This window comes from Schistocerca serialis, chromosome 2 (assembly GCF_023864345.2).
Source record: "Schistocerca serialis cubense isolate TAMUIC-IGC-003099 chromosome 2, iqSchSeri2.2, whole genome shotgun sequence".
Classification (NCBI taxonomy): Eukaryota; Metazoa; Arthropoda; class Insecta; order Orthoptera; family Acrididae; genus Schistocerca; species Schistocerca serialis.
In genome coordinates, this window is record NC_064639.1 from 397,292,505 (window position 1) to 397,318,978 (window position 26,474).

Genomic DNA, 26,474 nt, shown 5'->3' on the forward strand with positions numbered 1-26,474 from the left:
TTTCTCAGAGGTGAAAGGTGGCTAGGAAGATGAGCCCGTCAAACTTTCCCTCATCCCACGGTGAAGAAGGGCTGCAACTCTACCTCGGAGTCAGGCCAACAGCTCTGTGACAGGCTTGCACCATGGACTTTACCCTGGTCTAAACATGCATCTAATCTAGCAAACATTTAGCTACAACTAGAATATAAACAGCACCTCTCTGTGGCATAGCAGTATTAATCACTGACTAAGGGGCAGAGACGAGATGCACCACACACATGGATTACCTCTGACATACCACTGAATGAGAAAGTATCAGGTTGCTATATCTTGTCTGCTTCAGTACGCCAATTTATATATTTTTCAAATAGTACAGTAGATCACCATTCAGTTCTCAAGCTGATAACTTCATTGGTTGCCGAGCTGTATGAACTTACTAAGAAGACAAAATTTTCAGTGTCTCAAAGCATTTACAATTTTTACCTTTTTAATTTTAGCACCATGTCACAATGACTGATGTAAGTATGCTTCTCAAGGGGATGGAGATAACATGCTCCAGAGTGACATATGGTCAGGCACAGGGGTCACTAGTGTGGCAACAAGCATCTAGTTGAAACAGATCTCGTGATGAAGCATTAAAAATACACCACATGAAAATTGGTGGCATGTTGGATGAAGTTAAATCTTAAAAATTAATTAGTAAAACATTGATATCATGAGCTGATCTTGCTAGAAGCTATAGTTGTACCAACATTTCATCTTCCTAATAATTTTGATAAAATACTCTAGGTAATAACACAATATTATGAGTAAAAGTAAACGGATAAATGTCAGCAGTAATACCTGACCACTGACTGATTAGAGTACATGGGCCTATGCCTTTTTTTTTTTTTTTTTTTATTAACTTTGTGATTGACATTCCAGCAAATCAAGTGGTAACAGAACAGCCAGCTGCCAAATAATCTTAGTGTTTTCAAGAGTGCCATGTGCTTGCCGTTTAACTTGTTTGGTAGGTACATGCAGAACCTTTTTAAGGATGGCTGACTGCATGCCAGCAACACTGCTTCAGTCACAAAGCTATTCTACTTCAGGATGCCTCAAGCTTTTAATCTGAAGTAAGACTATGTGACAACTGGTTTTGATAATGGGTTTCAAGATTCAAAGAGAAACAATTATTTGACATGTATTTGTATTGAAAATATATTTACAATCATTTATGAGAAGAATGAAGTAACAAAAGACTATATTTCATGGTACAAAACAATATATGCTCTCAACTTCAGTACAGTATCAAGGCAATACTAACAGCTAAACAATGGAAAGCGTCACAATTACACTGACAATGATCTTGATAATCTTTCAGGACATTATTATGAAAACTTTAACATAAATGCACAACATTAGAATAATTACTCTGTGACCGTATTACTTTATACATATTATGAACAGAATCAACAGCCTTCACAAGTGGATGAGATTTTTTCCAATAAAATGCAAAATGCCATGCTACATGTAATACATATCTTCTCTTATAATGTAAAGACACACTGTGAACAATATATACATTTCTGGAAAGTATACTTGGATAGGTTGCATACATAAAATATTTAACAATTTACACGTAATATACTTTCATGCAGTTAAATTGTCAATATGTTGTCAGAGTACTTTTACAAGGAAACATGATATCAAATTTCTTTCACTCTGAAAAACAGAAGACCACACTATTTCTAGCCTGCTCTACACTAAATGGAAATACGTATTCTGTGAAATACAAAACCAGTACAACTGAGATCTTTTCCTACACAGGACACATTAAATATACATTTTATTATATATATTATATGCAAAATAACTTGTTCAATCTGAGACAATATTTTCTTGAAATTATCCATTCAACTTGTATATCTGATATATCAAAACAATAAAAAATTAATTACCACATTAATACATACTTAGTATGTGAACATGGGAGGCAACCACAGAATTTAATGTGCAATTTTCTCCACAATGGAACAGCATCTCTTAATCTTTTTCCTTAGTAGCACTGTCCATCTGCATGCAAAATATTATGCCGATTTCTACAATTAACTTCTCATTTAGCCCAAATTTAGATGTTTACTGTATATTTTTACCATAATATATAATCTGCCTAAAACCTGGGAATTAATAAATTGTACTGATCATTTTAAGAATGTATCATTGAGCAAAAGAATTCCAGAAACTACACACAAAAATTTTCTACCAATTCATAAATCAGTCATTATAACAGGATTTGAGTTAACGTGTCACAATGAAAGCACTGTAGCTTCAGCATAGAATACATTCAGTTGTCATCTTTTTTTATAGTTTACTACAACAGAAATTAACTCCATGCACTTGCATAAAATGCCTTTTTCATACTCATAACAGTAATATGAGTAACGCAGCTATGAAAGTGAACGAGGAAGAAAAATCTGAAGTGTAGGTTCCATTATATAGCTGGCTCTGCTGTGAACAATAATTCCTGCTTTTCACACGAACAAATGAACAAAATACTCTTGTACAGACATATTTCCTGTCACCCATTCACATTTTATCACCCTCACAAGCTGCGTATATGAAAGGAGGCGAAACATTCACTCTTGCATACCAGCTAATACTACCAAATTACAGCTGTTACAAACACAGTTATCTTTGACATGTCAGATAAACAGAAGATCATGCAGTTTCTTAATCAAGCTATACACATTTGACATTCAAACTAAACACTTACTTTCATGAACACTGAAAGCCCAAAGTGACCTCTTCCATCAAAGTTTGAAGTAATAACCTGTCATTGAAAAACAAAGCTGAGCTACCAGTCCATTTATATACATACAATACCAACACTTTGCTAATACCTTCTTCCAAAGACAGTCATAAGGTTTAGTACATGTAAAGCACTGGTATTGCTTTACATCATAATGCTTTCTCTGAATAACCTTTTCACAACAACCAAATTCGGAAAATATTTCACATTCTTTGCACCATTAAGCTCATGTATTCAATTTCCCCACTAAAGAACAAAAGAAGATATTTCCTCTGACGAAACAGGAATGAAATCTGCCCTTGGTCACTCTTCCTTCAATGCTGCTAAACAGTTCTTGAAAAGCTGAACCTGGGCCTGAAAACAAGCACTATATCATTGAAGACTGTCTAGTTACACTTTGATAATACTTCATAATTTTAATTCATTTTACCTTGGCATGTTTCAATTCGAGCTCTGCCAGTTCCATTAGATTCTTCCGGAATGCAACAACTCTTCTCGTTTTAAAATCTAGTAGTTCTGGGAACATATGAGGAATACATATTTGAATATGTAACAGTCTTCTTATAGGGTTATATTATAGGATCTACATCTCATTTTGAACAGTTTACCTAAGAGACAATACAGACTAGTGATAACAGAAGTGTGATTATTTTGACTTTACAGTAACACTAATTTTGAATTGGCTGGCATTTACTAACTAGTGAAAAGAAAGTCCAATTTAAGAACTCATTTGAGAAGATCAAGCATTGATAGTGCTACATATAAAGTATCTAATGGTTAAACATTGTTCTCCAACTCATGGGCCTCAGAATGATAAAGGTTAAACATCATGAAACAAACTAACATCTTGTGAAACTTCTGCTTGACAAAGTTGCCACTGAGAAACAGAGCAGCAGAAACAAATATTAAAAATAGTGTAAAAGATTAAAACAATGGGAAATGTGTGGAAGCATATTTAACAACTGCAATTAGCCAATACGGTATCAAAAAGAAATTTTCTGCATTATTGTCTACACTAACAGCTGCAGCAACTAATGTAATATTCATAAAGATACTTTAACAGTAAAAAAAAAGTTGAACACTTGCAGCACTGGTAAGAAACCACCAAAAATGATATGGTATTAATCACTTTTAGTACACCATCCCCCCACACAATGGGTGAAGAACTGTAGACATCCAACAGAATTGCCTATGATACACCTTCTTCCAACCATTCTGAAGTTTAACAATAAATCTACACACTGTCAAATTCCTTGTAGAAACTTCTGGAAGCACTCTGTGTAATCTTAGTGTTTGATTAAAACAAAAGTTTCTGCAAAACAAATGCTTGCATACTGGGGATCACTGCAAACACAACCCTTCCATACCTACACTTCAAAACACCACTTTAAAAAATTGGCACCATGATTAAACTAATTCTCTTACAGTACATAAATTAACAGGAAAATGCTCTTATTGGAGAATAAAAAAAAACAAATAAGCTATTGTTTGAAAGATGGACTGAAAAGAAGGGTAACAGATGACTCATTCTACTTTCCTCAGCACCTTTAAAAATTTTCTCAATAATGTTGTCATGCAAACATATTCATATTTTTTTTATGCTGAGAGGAGACACTGCCAGTGGGAAAGGACAGAAAAGTAATAAATACTGTCAGAGACAGCAAAGGACTTGGAAGAGCAGTTGAACAGAATGGACAGTGTCTTGAAAGGAGGGTATAAGATGAACATCAATAAAAGCAAAACAAGGATAATGGAATGTAGTCGAATTAAGTTGGGTGATGCTGAGGGAATTAGATTAGGAAATGAGACACTTAAAGTAGTAAAGGAGTTCTGCTATTTGGGGAGCGAAATAACTGATGATGGTCGAAGTAGAGAGGATATAAAATGTCGACTGGCAATGGCAAGGAAAGCATTTCTGAAGAAGCGGAATTTGTTAACATTGAGTATAGATTTAAGTGTCAGGAAGTCGTTTCTGAAAGTATTTGTATGGAGTGTAGCCATGTATGGAAGTGAAACATGGACAATAAATAGTTTAGACAAGAAGAGAATAGAAGCTTTCGAAATGTGGTGCTACAGAAGAATGCTGAAGATTAGATGGGTAGATCACATAACTAATGAGGAGGTATTGAACAGAATTGGGGAGAAGAGGAGTTTGTGGCACAACTTGACTAGAAGAAGGGACCGGTTGGTAGGACATGTTCTGAGGCATCAAGAGATCACCAATTTAGTACTGGAGGGCAGCATGGAGGGTAAAAATCATAGAGGGAGACCAAGAGATGAATACACTAAGCAGATTCAGAAGGATGTACGCTGCAGTAGGTACTGGGAGATGAAGAAGCTTGCACAGGATAGAGCAGCATGGAGAGCTGCATCAAACCAGTCTCAGGACTGAAGACCACCACAACAACAACTGAAAAATAGTAGACAATGGTTGTGGTTTAGGAAGAGTGGAAGCAGAACTACAGCGTGAGGTAAAAAGAGGGACACATTAGCAATGGAATGTAGTTGACAGTGGCAATAGAGTGCTTGGAAAAGAATGAAGGAGAGGAATAAAGAGAAGGCTAGAATGGAAGCAGGTTAGAGCCAGTGATAATGAGAGTGTCTATCAATTACAACAAGGAACGGAGAGATAATGACAGTGAGAACAAACAGCACCAGTGGGAAGGAAAAATGAGAAAGTACCATTAGGGAGGAGGAGGAGGAGGAGGAGGAGGAGGAGGACGGTGTAAGGTAACTGTGGCTGAGAGACACGAGACAGCGACAGATAGACACCCAGATAATGAAACTGAGTTGGGCTGAATGAGAGCATAAGAACAGGAAAGTGAGAATGGATGGATATGAGTGACTTGCAGCAATGGACTAATGGGTGTGAATGAGTTACAGTTAGGAGAGCTTGTGGGAGTGAAGTGAGTTTCATGTTAAAATGAGCATGAATATGTTCAATGCCAAAATTTTTGAGAAAGTTTTTTAAAGGTGCCAAGGAAGGTAGAATGTGGCAGCTGGTATCCCACTTTTCACTCTTTTAAACATGAGCATTTTTATTGTTGTGCTCTGACAGCAGCATTTTTCCACTGGTTCCCTTATCTGACACAGCAAGAGTATGTCACTCATATGGAATGAACTTCGTGAGACAGTAAAATTTTGATAGTTTACAAAATTGAAATAAAGAAAAACCCATTTTACATCTCAGATCAAATTTCATGTGCACAAAAATTTTGCATGTACTTCAGTACTACAACGTGAGGTCCCCAGAATCCTTCTGATGATAATGAAGACACTTTTCTGTAAATTTCTCCACATTACATAACTTAGGGAGCTATATTTTCACCTCATACTGCATTTTACTTGCATATTCTATGTGCACAGGTAGGGTAACTTTAGACCTCTGTATCTTGGAAATGGATAAAGAAACTTTTCATGGTAGTTCAAGACAGAGATCTTACAAATGTACCGTAAAAATTACAACAATTTTCTGTGCATTGCTGTCTTTGAACCAATGCTCAGTTTTGGTACAAAAGAAATGGAAAAAACTTCTTTGGGGATTTCTAAGGAACCACCCATGAACAAATGGTGCCTCTGTATGTCCCATGAAGCCAGCTGTAGATCACAACCAATGCAAAAGAACTAACTGATTTGCTCCATTGGTCTAGCAGGAGGTGGTCTGTAATATTCATACATTGACCCTTCATTGTAACATAGTGACACCAAGTATACCAATGGGCCCTAGCCTAATGGCTATCTGAAACAATCTTACCTTTCTATTACCAATAGAACCCGGGGTATGAGAACCGGCAGAACCCCATTTCTATATGTGGCATTTTTGACCATATCAGATAGTGCATGTTGTCACATGTGTAATGAGTTTATTTCTGTGAGATGATTAAAACAAACATGAGAAAATACAGGCTTCATTAGCTTCAAAGCCAGTGTTCTTTCGCAGTGCACAGGACAAGATGGGGGGAGATGGGGGAGAGAGGGGATGGTGGACATGGTCCTGCCTTTTATGGGACAGGAAATTCTGTAACAGGACTGCAACAGAAGGTTGTGGATGGGTGAAGGGGAGGTCTTGCACCTGGTTGTCCACAGAGGGAAACAAGCCATGTGATGGCAAATTGGGAACGGGGTTGAAAGAGACGACTAAGAATGGTGGAGGTGACAGTGTATTACCTTAGATAATGAAGGTAGGATTTTGGGTTTGACTTTCCTTATCTCAGGGCATAGCAAGAGACAATATAGGTCCCAACAGAGGGTGACACTGGGTGATCTTAGGCATACTGGTCCAGAGCACTTTCATAACAGGGTTATGTAACAGATGCAATTGCTCCATTTCATTAAACAAATTAGGATAACCCAACTAAAAAATATTAAAAATCAATCTTTCTGTTGGAAGTACAATTTTATGTGGAAATTCATCCCTATATCTATGCTACATATCTGACAGATTCCACTAACTAAAATTCTGTGCACCAGCAGTTCAGCTAAACAGTATAAAAATTTCTGGGTTCAAATTGCAGTGTTAACATTTCACCATTACATACTATGGAAATGCTGCCACTGATGTGAGGAGTTCTGCAGAGAACAAATCAAAGCTAAATATCAGTCACTCTAGGTGCGACGGATCATTTCTGTCCGAGGAAAAAATCTCCTCATAAGACTTTCAGTTTTCAACTAATTTTTTTATCTCTTACCCTGCAGAATTAAGTTCATGGGGACTGAACTATATGCACAATTTTGACAAAGAATACAAAGACAGTTTATACAAGGAACATCCCCTAATGAAAAGTTCATACTGGAGTTTGAACCCAAGAATTATTCTATTGCATTAAGTTACACTCCTACCTCTAAATATCACCAAAAAGGGGGAAGGGCAACACAGAATTGTTTTTTACATTGTGGACTTTGTACAATATGTAGATAAGAGACAGGCCTTTCAGTGATAAACTGACATGCTTCAAATGGAATAGGCTTGATTTATATGATGTTAGTGTATTTATCCCACTAATTTATTTCCAGGTGTAAGGGTGAAACAACAATACATTCATGGAAATGCAGAAAGTAAAAATGGTAACTACACAACTACTGATCAACATGACATCATAATAAGGTTCTTTTCCACAAGTGATAGGAAAACTTATGACTGGCTCATAAACAAATATTCACTTCATCAGCATGACACCAAACTGAGTAATTTTTGAGTTCTTAAAATGAATTTTAAAATTCTTCAGTGACCAAAAAATTTGCAGGTATTATAAGACTAGTAGTTAGCTTACTTATTAGTCAAACGAGCCTAATAACAATATAACAATTGAAATTTCTCCAGAGACAAATTTTTTATACTTAAAATGAATGGGTAGGTACACTTACTAACAATTAGGACACTCCTAAGCTGGCCTTTGCTAAAAGAATGTCCACAATATGAGGTGCATTCACCAAGGTCGAACCCCTCCAAATCTCCCTTCCAAACTCATCTTGTATACATGTTTCATCTACCTTCCATCATGCATCCCCTATACAGTACATCCAATCTTTGACATAGCTCTCTTCTACACTATAATCCCTAATATTAACTTGAAATCTACTTGAAGTTTTAAGTCTTAGTGTAACAATTGGTATGTTGAATACAACTTTGTAATGTATTTAACAAATAAAAAATAAGTTTTTTGGATAATTATATGGGTCAGGAATACAATTTCAGGTGTTAAAGATCAACATGTCTTTCTTCCTCAAGTATTTCAAAGCAAGCCATTTGTGCTATGAACCAAGTTCACATTCCTTTTTCCCCAATATTTCTTTATCAGCACAAAGACATTTAAAAAACAAGCAATTCTTTTTTAAATTCAGGAACTGCATTTCAAAGTTGCCGATATTACAGCTGCAAAATTTAATTCGGACAATTTTTTATTGAAGGCTTATGTCCCTTTGCTGTTTCTGAAATTCTGAAAATGTTGAGAAATGCTTCCCTTATATTTAAAAGCGCTGTCTTTGAATATCAAAAGTCAATATCAGAGTTATGCCATAGCATTGTTTCAAAAATGCTTTGAAAGTTTATCAGTGTTTTGCTTTCATGATCTTTAACAAGAAGAGAGAATTTTCTTTCAAATGTAAAAAAAACGTGTTTACTTTCCCCAGTAGTTTACGATTAAGCCAATTTAGATGAAACTTACCTTCCACCATGAAATAAAATTTTTTCACCCACTTATTCTGGATAGTGAAGACACTTTCAAAGGAGAAAAACCGATTTCTATTAATGAGGAAGGCAAAATTTTCCAAAATTCTCTCTCCCAAAAACCAACAAACCAAGCAGAAGACATGCATAGCCACTCACTATTTTAATCAATTTTTTAACTGTTAATCATAAAGAGCTTTAGCTATAATGGAGTTCATAAACTTAATCTCCAATTCCATGATTTCACAAGTTTCTTCCAGAAATGTCTGCCTGCAAAGTGCTTCTTGATGAATGGTGTAAAGCTAAGAGTATCATGGTTAATTTTTTTTCTTCAAAATTGTAACAAACCCGTTTCTTAAGGTGGTCATACTTTTTTGCCTTTTTTGCCTTCTCCATAGAATGAAATGTACTCAGTCACAGGTTGTCCTACTTCCTCTCCATGTGTTTGACCTTTGAGTGGAAATAATCCTGAAAGTTGTTCTGCAATACCAGCAGACAACATAAACCTTACAAAAAATGAAACTTGCATTGTATAATTTATGTCACAAGGGTCAGCAACTGTTACTGATAAAGCTGAAATCATCTGATCTTCAACTTGTTGGCTGGTTATATTCGATGACATTTTGACTGTCCTATCACTGTTTTAGCAGTCAATGGTAACTTCCTTTTTTAGAATGTCTCATTTGCTCTTAAAAAACCCGACGTTTCTCTTCAGATGTGTCAATAAAGTAACTTCTAATGTATTTGCTGTGTGTGTGTGTGTGTGTGTGTGTGTGTGTGTGTGTGTGTGTGTGTGTGTGTGGTTTTCCTCTCTTGGCAGCCTCTTAAACCATGAAACTTTTAATATTGACTTTTTGGAAGATTGTGTCTAGTAATTAAATGCATAACTATTTTCCTTAACTCTTCTGATGTTTTTCTCCTTCCTCTTTTTTCCACTGCGTTACTGATGTGATATCTAGTACTAAATGATACATGAGAGTATGAAGTGACACTCAAAATTTGATTTCTTGTTATTAGCCAGATTTCCTTTTAAATAAGGCAGGTCACAGAGCCATTTGGGTCTTTAATACATAAATGTGAATGTTTGTTCAGTTATTTTTTTCTTCCATTTTTCTTTGCTTGTTCTTTGTTGCCATGTCTAACAGGGTACCTAGGAAAATGTATCATTCTATAGTAATCAGGCCACCAACACGAAACCATTGCAAATATAGCTGTAGCATTTGTTGCTGGATGGAAAAATATAGGTAACTTTATGCTTCAAGCAGTTACTTTTATTGCTCAACTGTAAAATGTGGGTGAGAAGCACAATGAGGTTGTTGACCAACTGACACTTACATGAATCAACCACACCTATCCCGCACATACTCACTGACAAACTTTGTGGCCACTGAACATACAGAATGGCAACAAATGGACAGGAAAATGTCACTGGTTGGGGAATCTTGCAGGCAAGGCAGATCACTTCATAGAGGCAGGCAAAATTTCCAACTGCAGGGATCTGGATTTTTAACTACAAATTCTAGTCTTTCACACATGAACAATACAGTTGTGTTCAAACCAGAGGAGCTGAAGAGCTATATGTGGCTCATGAGCCTCGGTCTGTCAACTACTCTCTTAGACCAGTCCAGAGTCTCATACCCAGCTTGAAAAATTAGACCATGTAAGAATGACAGCAAATATGCTGGTTATGTTCATATCTATAAGTAGGAGCCACACACCATATCACTCCAGCACAAGTTTGGCATTCCAAATTAAAACGAGCAGCATTTTCCATACAAGTGAATCACTATATCTGTCATTCCTCTGGACTTTAATCCGATCCTTTTAATTTTTTAAATTCATGTTTATGACATCACTTGGCACACAAGTCCCAACATATTTGCCCTATTTGCTGTTGATCATTTAGGACTAGTTTAAACTAGCTGGGAAAGTTTAAAGTCAACAGCCAAATCCTTTGTCAAAATTTTCAGTTTTGTTTTTGAACCAAATAAATAGTAAAGCCAAAAAACTAAGCGTCAACTATTTCTTCCATTTACTATTTGTCCTGCAAGATTACAAAGTAAAACTTTAGGAAATTTACATGTTTTAAACCTGGACTACAGATTCAGCACGACTTTAAAACAGAATGTATCCATAACACAGGCCTACAAAATTTTTTTAAAATGCTTTTTTTACTTTGATAGCTGATCTTTATAGATTTTTATGAGCTGAATCCAAATCTAGCCTTCGTTTTTTTGTATCACCCAAAGTTTTTGAGCAATATGCTTTTTATTATAAAGTATAAAAGCCCTATGCTATATGGCAAATGGGGAAATTAATGAAATGCTTTGTTACAACACAAGCATCGTTTGTATTTACAGTAAGCTACTTAAAACAATGATGTGTTAATAGAGGTTTCACTTGTTAGCTGGAACTGGTTTGTATTTTCTCTCTTTTTTCTTTGAAGCTTCTGTGTAGCTTTTTCGAAGATGAGTCACTCACTGAACTCTGAAGTGACCAGTCACCCATCATGTTGGTGTTCCAGCAGCCTTTGTAGCATTTTTCCATCACTTTAATGTCCTGGTGATAATGCTCTCCTTGCTCCTCACTAACATCTCCCATATTGTCTGGGAAGTAATCAAGGAGACTATTAAAGTCAACTGTAAGGCTCATTAAACATCCTAAAGTTTTAAACTTCTTTAACATTGTAGCTATAATAGAAACATATTCTGGGTCTTTTTCATATCCTAAGAACTTTGTAACAACTTGCTTGAATGATACCCATGCTTCTTTCTCATTTAATGTCGTTGTGGATTCAAAGTTAACATCAAACATCAATTTTTCTAATTTCATGTCCGACAAAGATGCTTTCTTTTAGTTTAGCTTCTGAAAGGTATGGAAACGTTTGGCACAGATACTTAAAACATGGTCCATCTTTTGGCAAATCCTTTACAAATTGTTTCATTAGGCCAAACTTTATATGAAGCGGTTGCAGGAGTACGCTTTTTGATCTACAAGGTTTTTGCCAAGAATGTGCTTCTCACCAGGTTTTAAAGACTCCCTGACAGGCTAGTTCCTTCTGCACCAGTGCTGATCTCTAGCCCTACTGTCCCGTCCACACACGAAACATGGAAATTTGGTAAAGCCACCTTGCTGACCAAGGAGCATGCATGTTACTTTTAGATTGCCACATATCATCCAACCATGAGCAGAATAGCCTATTTTATTTAGCACTATTTTTAGGTTTTCATAGCTTTCTTTTATATTTATAGAATGTCTAACAGGTACAGATGCATACATGTTACCATTGTGTAATAAAACGGCCTTTAAATAGCTGTGGATGAATCAATAAACGGCCTCCAGTCTTCATTTTTGTATTGAATACCAAACTCATTCATCAGACCAGGAATATCTGAGCAATACATTAAAACACCTTGTTAAAAAAACTTGGAAACTTGCTGCTCTCTCTTTATATACATGTATATGCCGGTTCCAACTGTGATTTTTTTTTCTTTTTTTTTTTTCAGTGCCAAGCAATTCAACTCATTCTTTCGTTAAGCCCAGATCCCTAACCAAATCGTTAAGCTCCATCTGAGTAAACAATTTGGGCTTTAGACTTTCTGTATTATAATGGACCTGGACCACCACCACCACCACCACCACCACCACCACCACCACCACCACCACAACAACATTCATCTAAATCAGATTATACATCAGAAAATACTTCTTTTGGAACAGAATTTAAATCATCTGGTGGTTCAGGAACTGGCAAATCTACATCATGCCCTACTGGTCAGATGGCAGACGGAAGGTTAGGGTAGCTTATTACCTTTTTTTTTTTTTCGAATTATGACCAGTAATACCAACACTGCAAAAGTAGCAATCATTGGAATGATTTCTTGGCTTCCTCCATATCATAGTTACAGCAAATCCGAAGGCTTTTTTCTCCTTTTTGGACCATTTTCTCATATCTTCAACACACACACACACACACACACACACACACACACACACACACACACACACACACAACATACCTTATACGGCACCCAAAATTTATCTTGGTCACCAAGTTTAGATCCAAAGTATGATGGATAAACTTTTTTCAAAGTCTGTAATGTTTCTTTGGTGTTTGTTTAATCACAAATTCACCACAAATATAACAAACTGTCAGCAGAGTTTTTACAACCACAATTAGACATTGTACTGAGCAAGTGTACAGGAAACAGGACAGTGAGGTTATGTTGACAGTAAACAAAACACCATCTGTTAACACAAAAACAGAATCCACCATTTTTTCCAGCAGTGCTACCAATGTCATCACATTCATTACAACTCCTTTCTAAATTATTTTAACTATATAAAAGCTGATAAATTCTTTTAAAAATTGTTTAATATAATAAATTTAACTGTAAAATGTTAAGAAATGGTGGGTTATACAGTTTTTTTAAGTAACATATTTGGATTTCCCATCCAGAAAAACATAAGAATAAGGTATTTTTAGCAAAAAAGTTTTTCCATTTTTGGCCTGTGTAATCTATAGCAATGACTTTTCCTGATATTAAAATTTACAAAATTTAAACAGTGATGTGAGCATACAATACTCAGTCACTATTTTGCTATGGAAACATTTTCTTGTAAAATGCTACTCCAACATGAATATACTTTGGAAAGTCTACTTTTATTTTGTATGTGAATACTATATTTTGACTGTAAAAGGGGCAACATCCAACATATATTTAAGACAGTGTACTTTTTCAACCATTTTCTGACAAGTGTCCACTTTCAAGAGCCACAAAAGCCGTACTGTAGTAATTGAACAGTTCTTTTTATGGTTTAAATAGAAAACCATTCTCAGGTGGTTTTCAGAGTTTTCTAGCTGTTTGTTTCATCCCAATAATGTCAAATGCAAGATTGTGCAACTGAGCATATCATCATAGCTATTGCAGACGAGAAAACAGATGTATAATTTGAGCTTCTTTTACTCACATCACACAGCACTTGGATAACTGTCATGGTTATCAGTTAAGTTTGTGAAACAATCAATAAAAAATAGACATGTTCACAATTCTGGGAGTTCAAACCCAGAGAAAAATCACCAAGAAATGGATATTAATTATGCATGTCAACACAAATTCAGAAAGGAAACTGTGCGCTAAAGCTAGACAAAAGCATCCAGAAGATGAAATCCCCACAAAAACTTTGAAGTTACAAAGACTGAAGTTAACAACTCCATTTCATAGATGCTTTGTTGTTTTAGTTTGCCTAAATTGCAGACATTTGTATACCACGAGTAGATAAGTTGTCAATTCATCACAGATGATGAAGTGTTTTAAAAGTAAATGAAAGGCACAACAAATGACTAATTTAGTAACGCACACTAAAATTTAAGGCCCACGAGCCTAAAAAGATAAAATTTCACTCTACTGCTAAAGACAAAGATACAAGCAAATAAGGACAGGAAAAAAGACTGAACACAAAAAATTTAAAAATGGCAACCTACATAGGTAGGTGTAATGTTATTTTCTGTAACATGAAAGTACAAATGTAATGTTATTTTATGTAACATGAGAGTGAAAATTAAGAATTACCTTCTTTAGCCTTCTCAGACATCTGCTCAAATTTTTCACATGCACGCTGTTGCACCAGTTCTGCCTAAAAACAAATTTTTTTCTTGAATAACTTACAATTCTAAAATTTATTTTAACAAATACAAAGAAAAAACATTACTCATTGCCAGAGTTCATGAAACACCAGCAAATTAATGGTGAAACATTACTTCAAACCAAGGATTTCATCATCTGGCACTTTGAAATCACAACTAGTCACTTTACAATTAATTTAACATTTGTAATCCCATTAGTAGTTTTCTAGCTTGGCAGTAAGTCTTTTATTACTTAAAGGGTACAAATAATCAGTGTGAACTGACCTGGTAGGTTAACAGAAAAGAAGGCAAAGCATACACTGCCCCTGGATGGGCACCTCGGCATAAAAGCAGAGACTATAGGAAGGTACTATTCCACATGAACATAAACAGTCAATACTTATTTACAATTTATTAGTGTATACAACACACTCAACTGTTGGTTGGTTGATTGGGGTAAGGAATGAAACAGTGAGGTCATCAGTCCCTCAGACAAGGGCTCGTTCATCTGGAAGTAGTGATGTCCACCAGGAATGTTGAAAGAAATAGGTAGGAGCAGTGTAAATGGGGAACTGAAGGCAATATGATGCCAGACCTGAAATAATTATTTTTGTGGAAGTAAAAGTATACAGATTGGACGATACATACAACACAGTGGTCACTTAAGCTCAGTCATGGTGAGAGAAACCCCAACCGTGTCTAACCCCGCCAACTCAGTTAAGAGCAAAGACAGCTAAAGAGTAAACAATGCCTTCTAGTCAAAAGATCCAGAAAAGTAAAAAGGAAAATGCTAAAAATGTAATGGACATCAATTTGAATGTTCATAATAAAACAAGATGAAATAGTTAAGGGTGCACATGGATGTCCCCTGGAACTCTGTGTGCAAAGGAGGCAGGCCATCCCACAGCTGTTCCATCCCCAGTCCATCATTGGCAAAGCATTAAAGAGGAGGCAACCTCCACTAATCAATAGTGGTAATCATAAAATTAGAAACATGGAGCAGCAGAGACAGAGCTGACTGCCTTAAAGCAATGAAAACAAAGAGGACTGACAGAAGCAGCAGGCAAGGATGTAAGGGTGAAGATCCCTGTGGTCCGGCTTGTGGGAGTAGACACAATCATCCCCAACGACCCCTACTCCTCCAAAGGTAGTTTACAACATATCAGAGTAAAAACGAGTCATGGAGAACTCGTTCAATTGTCAGTCAGTCATCCATCAACATGAGACAAAGAATTCAGAAGATAGAGCTTATCATGGACAGGCAGGAAGAGGGGGCCACGATCAATTGTCGGCAAAACTCCATAACCACAATGCAGAATTGACTTGTCACATAAAATAGTGACCAATATGACTGATTCAGAGGTGAAACGCAATGAATTCCTTCCAGGAGAAACAGAAGGAAGATTGCCATACAGCAGCAATCTCCTTTATAGTATGGAGTTTATTACAGGTGGCAGCAGTCCACCCAATGCGCCAACTCAGGGTTTACAGAGCCCTTACTTGCAGCTGGAACGTCAAAGGAAATGGAGCGAGTAATTGTGTCTCTAGCCAGACAGCCAGACAGTTCATTCCTGGCCTGGAGACTGCTCAATGAGTCGCTACATTTTAAAATGCAGTCAAGGCAGGCTCGTTTGATAAAAACAGAGGGCTCTGTTAATGGCCGTCAGCTTGTCTTAAAAATGTCACGTCTCTGTGAAGAATGGTGCTCCTGACCAGTAGGAGATCCTTTGTATCCATGGCTTTAGAGCAATTAGTTGGAAAGACCATTGCACCCTGATATTCTTGAAGAACTGAAAGGAACAGACACCAAAGGACAATGGGACAACAGATTATATTCTTGAAATAGAAGGGTCCTAATTTGTGGCCTAGGTACCAAGCAAAGTGGGAAAGGGGAGGACTTGAAGAGAACACATGGAGATTACATTCTGAGGAGGACAGGCGAGGTCCCGGCAGAGGGCTGAAAGGCGCATTTCAGCTGGTAATCTCACCCGAGGGCAGGACTCGTGGTGTTGCCCCAACCATGCAAAAAGAATAGGATAGCTTGGATGATCAGTAAACTGTTTAACAGTGACTGCATAGGTGAAGAGTTGGTACCATCAGATCTGAAGCAGGAAGATCCTCACTTCAGCAAGGTGACTGTTCGCAGTACTTCTCCAGAAGGAGGCAGTGGCCAACCCCACAATGGCTTGGTGTAACAATTTAAGGCACCTCAAAGCCATGCTCCTAGTAACCATAGTCCAAGGGGGACAGAACCAGAGCCCAGCAGATATGACAGCAAGAAGCATGATCTGCACCCCAAGATGTGTGGGCAAGGAAGCACAGAGCGTTAAGGTTTCTCCTGCTATTAGTTTATACTTAACAAATATGAGGCCCCCCCAGTCAGTTTCTTATCAATGATGAGTCTCAGAAAAATCATGACCTCAACAACACCCAAGTTTTGCGTACCCAAGTGGACCATGGTACGATAAAAATGCACCACCCACATTTTTGCAACAGAGAACTGGAAAGCATGGGAAATTTTTCAAGCAGAGACCTGTCTGATGGCACCTTGGAGTTGGCACTCAATCAAGGCTACAGAGTGGGAGCTGTCTAAAGGCAAAAAGCATTGACATAACAGCATGGGGATGACAAATGGTCTGATAGAGGTCACTAGTCCATTGACAGCTGTGAGGAAGTGTAAGCTCAGCCTGGATCCCTGTGGAATGCCATTCTCTTGGGCCTGTTGAGAACTGTGTAAAGCACTAACTTCATTCTGAAATGAACCATAGGATAAAAATTTACAAAAATTGGCAGGGAGCCTCAAAAGCACCAATAATGGAGGGGTAAGCAGGATGTGATGGTGCCAGGCAGAGTCATATGCTTTATGCAGGGCAAGAGAGATTGCAATGAGGTTTACATTTAAAGTCATTTTGACTAGTTTCCAACCAAAGCAGATTGTCACTTCTGGACCGTCCCTCCCAGAAACTACACACCTAAAAGAAAAAAGGCCACCCATGATTCAAGAATCCAGCGTAACTGGCGGTAAACATTCTTTCCAGTAGTTTTCAGAGTACTGGTGAGGCTAACTGGCTGGAAACTGTCCATGGATGTTGACTTTTTGCCAGACCTAAGGATTAGAACTATTTTATCATCTCACCACTGTGAAGGAAGGGCACAGTTGAAGCAAATACAGTTGACTGAGGAAATGGAGCCGTTAAGTAACAGTCAGGTGTTATATAATGTAACTGTGAATCTAATTGGGCCACGAGATAAGAGCCTTAAGAAATTCAGTCCGCATACCAGGGGGGTGGGGTGGGGTGGGAGTGAAGGAGATGGGGAGGCCTTCAGTTAATTGCAGCTGTGTATGTAGATGCCAACACTATAGCAAAGTGGGTCACAAGGCATTCAGCACATAGACCATCCCAAGGAAAGAGGCCAAGTACAGTTGTGGATCTTTGGCAGCCCAGAAGACTACATAACTCAGCCCATATGAGGGATGAAGAGGCACACATTCCCAACAAGGCGACAGCTTTCATAGCATTCCTTATTATTGCATTTAATTGGATAGTGTGCCTTAGCATGAAGTCGCTTAAAAGTTATAAGATTAGTCTGCACATCATGTCACTTGAAATGCTGTAGATCTCTTCAGTGATGCTACACACCTACTGCAATGTCTTTGGTCCACCATGGCATCAGCTGGCAAATGATGAGACCTGCATTAAAGGGGAATAGTAGCTCAACAATGTGGGCAATGTCAGAGATCCTGCACAACCTCATTGATGTTATCTGATATAGCAGCAAATGCAACAGCAGAGGCATACAACTGCTAGTTGTCTCTTTACAGCACCCAATGTAGAGCAACAGGCTCAACAGAAAGAGGTCATGGGCACAAAGATCATTCTGTAGCTAACAATGTAAGTAAAGCCACAAGTCTGGGGAATAAGTTGTTAGATCAATAGCTGAAAAGGTGGCTCAGGTGGCACTGAAGTGGGCAAGAGTACAGCCACTGAGAAGACAAAGAACACAGTCAATAAGAAGCTGGTCAATTAGAAGTCTCTGCCAGATGAATTGGTATTCCAGACTGGGGGTAGACCTACAAGATGAAGTGGTACTCCCCTCAAGTAGGGGACAAAGGTGAGTTGTTGGATTAAGGAAGTCAATTCAGTGTAACTAAGTGGCTTGCCTGGAGGTAAACAAATGTTACAAATGGTTATCACCGAGGTACCCTGCACCAACACTGTTACAGCTTCCAATAAATAAACTCTCTGATGTCATCTGTGTCAACAAATGTACAGGTCCCTCCAGATGCTCTCTCGGGGCCAGTGTGGTTCTGAAAAGTGCACAATAACCAGAGGGAGCTGGGAACTTATCATCAGTGAAGAACATTTCTTGTAGGAAAAAGAAAACTGTGGAAGAGGAGGAAATAAGGTACTACTGTTCTGACAGGTGACTAATACCCATTACAGTTCCACTGAATGTTCACCTTACAGATGTCCAGGTTCAGCTTGAAGGATCCAGGAGGCCAGGAGGATTGGTCACACCCAAAGATCTCTGCCTGTCACCAATGGCAATGGAGCTACATTAATGAGAACTGGTAACTCTGGGGTCACTGAGGTAGCCTTCGTCTCCCTTGCAGCCTTAGGTGGACAAGAGTCTTGCAAGGGACTATCCGCAATGAGCATAGGGACAGGAAGAGAGGGCTGACATCGGGCCTCTGATCTGTGGGTTTCCAGGGAGAGAGGTCCCGAAGGGGAGCTCTGTTATCGATAAGTGCCAGAGGAAGTACTTGCTTCTGGGATGTTGGGAGAACTGGTTTGGGAAAAACTAACATTGTGGGGGTTATGGCTGTGCATAACTGGTCACCATATCAACAGGATATATGTAGGCACTCATTTTTTTGTGCCTCAGTATACAATAGGCAGTCATTATATTTATATTCCTGCATCATCTTTTCTTTCTTCAAAACTGGGTAAACCAGTTAACATGGAGAATAGTGTTCCATGTAACTCTTTTAGTTGTTCTCAAGGACTTTGTTCCATGAAGGATCTTCTGCAGTTGCACCATTTTGGGTTTGCTGCGCAATGGGACAATATGACCGAAGTACAGGCATCACAGGGCATCATGGGAGTTAGGACTTAAGGTTTCAGATCACATATATGCACTGTGACTGACTTTTTTCAAGAAGACATTCCCTTTAGAAGATAAAATGAAGGAGCCTGTATCTGTTTGATTATCTTTGCAACCTTTTCAGACACAATGAACACCAATATGTCTCACTACTTGAGATTAGCCCATAGTTTTTCATTCGTTTGGAGTGTAGGGTCTCTGTGCAAGATCATTTCTTGAAGTGTATTCAAATTTTCATTTACAACAATGGTCACTGGTATGCCACCCAGACTATCACATCCCTGAAGAAGATTGTGCAGCAGAGGCAGCTTTGGTTAATAGCAGTTCCTTGCACATTTTACCAAAAGACTCAACTTCACAGTAATTTTCAATAAGTTCCACAAAAAATAATGGCTTTGTCACAGTGAAAGTATCCCACTCGGTTCAATTACACACCAAGTATTGCATAAATTGTTTCACTCCCAGACATCTGGCTTGTCCGTCTTCTCATGGGGTAGCCCGAGTACAGAAAGCAGTAAGGTTAAAAATATCAGCATTTAGATGTCTAGGCCTGTCTGATATGAGAGCCAGATTAGAACTGTTTTGGTGTAATTTCACATGTCTGATGTGTGAAATGTCCATCATGATGCCACTTGCTCCAATCAAAGGCTCTCCCTATGGGCAGCACACAGGGACAGTGGAGGCCATCTGGCATGATCTGTTGCTTGTGGTCTTCATGTCCCATGAAGACTCTTCTACTCCTTGACATGCATGGGGAGCTAGCAGTTCAGACATCAGCAGTGTGATCCCTTCATTGACAAGGGTCAAATGAAAGGGTATAAAACAACCCAACCACATCCAATTGGCTACCACCTTGGCTTTGAAACACACATATGCACACTATAGGTGTTACTTAAAATGTTCTTCCCCAGTTAGTCCACACTAGAGAAAAATTTGGAAAGTAGTTCGAACCAAGAAGGGAACCAAAACTTGCTTCAACCAAAAGGTGATGTGAAGTAAATGAATGAATATTCCAAGAAAGGAAAGAAGAGTCTAAGAAACAGCAAGGTCAATATCAAACGGCTACTACCATAAGAAAGAGTAAGAGAAGGAACAATATTCAGACAAAGTTGAAGCACAGGAAAGGAAGTAGGTTTGCAATGGCCTGCAGTCCTATGTTTGCCATGCATGTACTCACAACAGAGTCATGAGCCTCCTGTGAGGTTGAACTGATTGGCTCTCCATCAGTGAGATACACATCAACATTGAGAAACATTACAGGAAAGGGTCAGGTCAGCATTATCTGCAGCTATTAACTCAGTTGGTAAAAATATTTGCAAGATATTAGATTGTAAGACGATTTTCAGTGCCCCTTTCACGTAGTTTGATTAATAAGAAGTCAGCAATGTTTTGTGACAAAAATCACCAAAATTAGACTGATTTATATAGAATATACCCAACCAAATAATCTGCCTTCCTTATTAAATATAACTTGTCTTATCTGACATATACTCAATTTTTATATATAAAAGTTACCACTTAACTATTTTTGAAGCTAATAGAAAATTGATTATAAAGTAAATCAGCTGAAAAAAGCAAATGATCAGTGAAGTGCAATCGAAACAGCTTGTCACTTTTGACAGTTCAGCCCATTTGAGCCAACACAATGCACTTTCCCAGGCAACACCAATGATGAGCCAACTTTTGTTTTGAGACCACCACACATCAACAGGTATAATAGTGCACTCTGTTACCACAATGGTTCAGCATGTGTAGATTTCCAACCTGATTTGCCGTTTCATACCAAAAAGCCAGTTAATTATTATTAAATGAATGCAAAACTTCGACAAGACATTTTCTAATTTTCTGCTCTAAGATGTTCCTCAGGAGTCAACAATAGCAATGGACAATACACATATCACTCCACTGTATTAAATAAAGCTACAGCACTACACAGAGGAGGAAAGTAGATATTTTGTACGGAGGACAAAATTTCCAACAGAACAAATCAAATTTGGCATAACAAGTAAAAAATCCCATGTTATCAGGTCCACGAACTTGCCACAGTAAGCAGTCATAATGTACTCCCCCAAATTACATTCATTTCGATCTGAGTGCACACCCATTTCACTATCTAAATGGAAATATGAGTCAAGGTGGAAAGTAAGATATTAGGAAACAATAAAACGTTTCTACTCAGCGAGACTGTCAAGCTGACAATCACTTACTGCAAATGTTACTCCATAACAACTGGACTTCAGTTACGGTCTTACTAAGCAGTGTTGCTGCAAGAACAGATTGAATAGATGGTCATTTTTGTCTGCTCCAGCACCAAGTCCATGCCTGAGGAAGATAACAGCCTTGATTTTACCCCTGGAGTCACTGTTTACACCATAAACTTGAGTAGTTATTAAACATTCATAGCCATAAGTCTCTTGTTTGGTTACTTTCCCTGAACGATACTTGCTTGATGGTCACTTACTAACAATTTGTCAAAAAAGGATTGGGACATAGAAGATTAATGATAGTTGTTAGTAAAGGTTACAGTTTGTCTCTGTACTTCGACTCATCCCACATCCTTTAAGGTTCTCTGTGGTGGAATTGATAGCAAATGAGATATAGGTAAATTAAAGAATTAGAGTAACAAAATTTGTAACTTTTTTAAAATTCATACTGCAATCTAGTTGCCTTGTTATCATGCAGATGCCACAAATGAATCTCATTCATCACCAATAATGATTTTCCCTATTATTAACTGTCATACTTAAATAATTGCAGTTTAATGGTAACACTCACTAATTTTAATGTTCCAACTGTAAACTAGACTTGTTTCAGCTTTGAAAGTGGTATAAAATGGTCAACTGAGATTATACTGTATTTCTTGTATGCACAATCACTTAACCCAGCACATTATAACTGTGGTATTCATGCAAAGAAAGCACAAATATTAATTTAGGAAAAACCAAATTTTGTATGAAGTACGAGACTGGACAACATCCAACTTACTATGTAATATCTATTTTCAACAAATTTTAAAAAATATATAGTAAGTATTAGCGGACACAGCATATTAGATTTATGCCAAGATCATAAATCATTGCCTAGGAATTACTGCTAAAAATTTATGATCAGACGAACGAAATGGTTTAAGAAAAGCAAGCCCCTATACTAATGTTTTTGTTTTCACTGTTCAATTATAGAAAAAGGAGTCCAGTAGGGAAAAACACTTCACACTTACAGACAGAGAAAGCTTTTGACCACATATGACAAGAATGGATATTCTCAGCAAATAAAGGTGACAGAAATCCTATACAGAGGTACAAAAATAAGAAAACACTAACTATGCAATATTATAAGCTACCAGAATGAACTCGACACTGAGAACAAACTACAGAAATATCAAATGATACGTGGAACAATCAATAGAACATTGAGAAAAAGTGAGAGAAGACACAAATCAAGTATCACAAGGTAATGGATGCCCCCCACATTGCTATTTGGAAGTGAAACTTGGACGAGTACTAAAAAGCAAGAAAGTAGAATCCAGGCATCAGAGACGAAATTTCTAAGAGTAGTTATGGACTGTAGAATATTAGATACACTAAGAAACGAAGGCGTAAAAGCAGACCTTGGGATATACACTACAAATGTGAAGATCAAATTTAATCAACAATGCTGGCTAGACCATTTACAAAAAATGCCAGAATCAAGACTACCAGAACAAGCCTTAAATTTCAGACCTACAGGTACAAGATCCATTGGAAGACCAAGGAAAAGATGGCTGGGTATTTAAAGGGGAAACTCTGCACCGCACCTCCCTCAGATTTAGTCTTAAGAGGGGCCAGAGGACAGCCCATCAGAAACTGAACACAGATTAAGCATGAGAACAGAAAGTGTATTGAACTGTGGAAAAAAAAAGTGTAACAAAAATCGTGAACCGTGCAAGGACAACGAGTCCAATACAGAGCAGCATGAAAGAGCAACGGCAGTGTCGTTAAGTGGTCACAGTGTTGGACTGTGTCAAGCGAGCAGGCCATGTTCAAATCTCTCTTGTGCCAATCTTCTTTGTTTTCTCCTTCTTCCCTGTTCACTGTATTCAAATTTGTGTGTGGTGTTATTTAACATCCGTCTGTAGCAGTGAGCTGTAAGGTAGGGATCTGTAATGACACTATTCTGTGCAATTACTCTGTTAGCAGCCAAAAGGAAGTGACTTTCAAATGGGAACTGCATATGTTTACGACAAGGCAAAAAATCATCGGAATCCTCCACTGGAAAACATGTCTGGTGTCATACATAGCATTAGTCACAGCACTTCCATCATTTGATAGGAATCTCTTATCAATGCAATTAGTTTCGAAAGCTGCTAAGTGAGTGATATATGCCTCCTTGCCCGATTTCAGTATTCGTACGAATGTGAATGTTATGACTCCCAAGGAAGTGATGAAAACAAGTTTGTCACATAATCTGCACTAAATGAATGAAACAGTTTCACAAACAGTTTCTCTGTGCTCCATCAAAACTTATGTTTTTAAAGTCTCTGAAGTTTCACTCTATTTTGAAAGATACACTTTAATTCCTTTGTTGTAACACAGTTCATACCCATTTACTTGCTGTTTTCATTTCTGTGAGATGTCTATGTGGTATCTCACCTGCTCTCACTATTCATAACATTTACTTGTGACAGTAACATACTCTTACCACATGACTCACATTCTATAACCAATGTACAGTATGACAACTGCCAAAACTACAGAAAGATAAACATTTCAATGACCAGACAGACACTTCATAATGTTGTGAAAAAAATAATAAAAATTAATGGGACAAGGGAGTTTTGAATCCAACACTATGACCACATAAGCACAACGCCACAGCTGTTCAATTTCTCTCAATTTTGCACTTGTTAAGCTTGGACCATTTTTTCTATTTTGCTTTTTTTTCTACAGTTCAGTACACCTCTTTCCTGGTTTCATGCTTGATCTGTGTTCAGTTTTTGATGAGCTATCCACTCTGCCACCTTACCACTAAATCTGAGGGGGTTTCGCCTGTTAGAAGACAGAACAGGCTTATGGTCTACACTTTTTTTTTGGGGGGGGGGGGGGGGGGGGTTTAGGGCACAAAATATCTGAGGTCATAAGCACCTAGTAAAGAACCAGAGATGCTGGGACCACGAGGGGAAAATCTGTTACGAGGTCCAATACAAGAGGGAAGAAAAAACAAATCTAAAACATGAAGATGTTACGGAAGAGTAACTAAAAGATGTAGACACGAAACCAGAGTCACCAGGTAGAAATCAAATCTCTTTCACCTTATTACTGCTTTTTTTTAAAACTTAAAACGCGAGCCACAGCTCACACGTCATTTGCTAGAATGTCCGGCAAAGCAGGAGGCAGCCCAACCCTGAGACGGAAGTGGCTAAAATAGGGGCAGAGGATCAGGAAATGTCCGACTGTTAATGGCTGGGTATAGAAAGGACAGCTGGGTGCAGGGTCGCCACTCAAGTAGCGGTGACTAAAGCGGCAGTGCCCTATTCGCAACCGAGCTAACATTACTTCCTCACAGCGAGACAGCCAACATGGCCAGGATATGGTCTAGACTATGATGAAAGAAGAAGTATTTTTAACACCATTTAGCTATTTCCTCTCTTGTCCAGCTCCCCATGTCCACGATATCCAGTCAATGCTACTCATGTACATAATAAACAAGGCATTTACCAAATTTAATTTTCTCATACATCTGTTCTTCAAGTATTCTAACTAACTGAAGTCTCATAATAAAACTCAGTTGACCATTCACTCTTCATTAAATAAATAGTCAAAGGGGACAACTGAAAATTTCTGCTAGGCTGGGACTCTGATTCAAGTTCCCTGCTTATTACAAGCAGTCACTTTAACCATAAGGCTATCTGAGCACACTTTCTGGCCTGCTTCAAATACTGTCACTGATATTTTCACCTACAACTTCAGCATAGGTTCCCACATTGGCTAATAATAGTTTCAGTATAAAGTTCTCAATTTATCATTTACATGTATACCAAAATTAAAACTGGTTACCCACAAATATTAAGTGATAATTTTATATGAGCCCTGATTATTCTGTATTTTCATACTGACCACATTACATTATTAAATACAGTAACACTTTTACATTCCCTGAATTAACATTTTCCCACTGTTTACATTTTTTTATTGCTTTGTCAAATTTCTTATATCCGCATTGTTAATTCGCACCCAATTTTGCACTAATAGATTTACAATTTTCCCACACTTTACGCTTTAAGAAAAAATATTCGTGGAGAAAAAACTGAAACAATTGACGTAAAATGATGCTGGCACAGCATTGGCCATCAAGTAGTGTTTATAAAAGTTACATGGTTAAGTTTCTCAACACCTTGGAGCTATGCTCAGTGGACCTGAAATGGTGAACGGGTGAAAGTCTGAACAATTCTTGCCACATATCCTGTCACGGTCAAGTTCTACTCGGCGTGGTGACTGATGGGAGTAACTAGGTTAATTAGAATGAAGATATCATGACCAATCACAAACATTTCCAAACTGTATTGTGCAAGTGCAGCTCCATGATTGTTGTGATCGTCATGACTCCTTGGTGGAACCATATTTAATGTGTTTCATTTTTTGGCCACTTGAAGTAGTTGACACCTTTGTTCCCTTTTTCTGGTAATGTTTTTGGTTTAAACGCAGCATCCATAATTGAGAAGGCATAGTACCTAACCTCAGATGACTGAAGTGCAAGAGACACAGAACACCACATATGCAAACACCATACAAAATATTTATGTAAATATTTACACTTGACAATGAGACAAT

The 26,474-nt window shown here is 37.8% G+C and overlaps 1 protein-coding gene across 3 annotated transcripts in view; it reads right to left on the bottom strand.

Annotated features, from left to right (window-relative positions):
- Positions 1–1,151: 1,151 nt before the first annotated feature.
- Positions 1,152–26,474, bottom strand: part of LOC126457218 (sorting nexin-6) — a 75,479-nt gene continuing 50,156 nt past the window's right edge. For all 3 annotated transcript variants that reach the window (XM_050093339.1, XM_050093340.1, XM_050093338.1), the window contains 3 exons: positions 14,510–14,573; positions 3,201–3,286; positions 1,152–3,124 (listed from right to left, as the gene is read on the bottom strand). In XM_050093339.1, the coding sequence (XP_049949296.1) occupies positions 3,074–3,124; positions 3,201–3,286; positions 14,510–14,573 (201 nt within the window). In that variant the 3' untranslated portion in view covers positions 1,152–3,073. The remainder of the gene's footprint in view (positions 3,125–3,200; positions 3,287–14,509; positions 14,574–26,474) is intronic.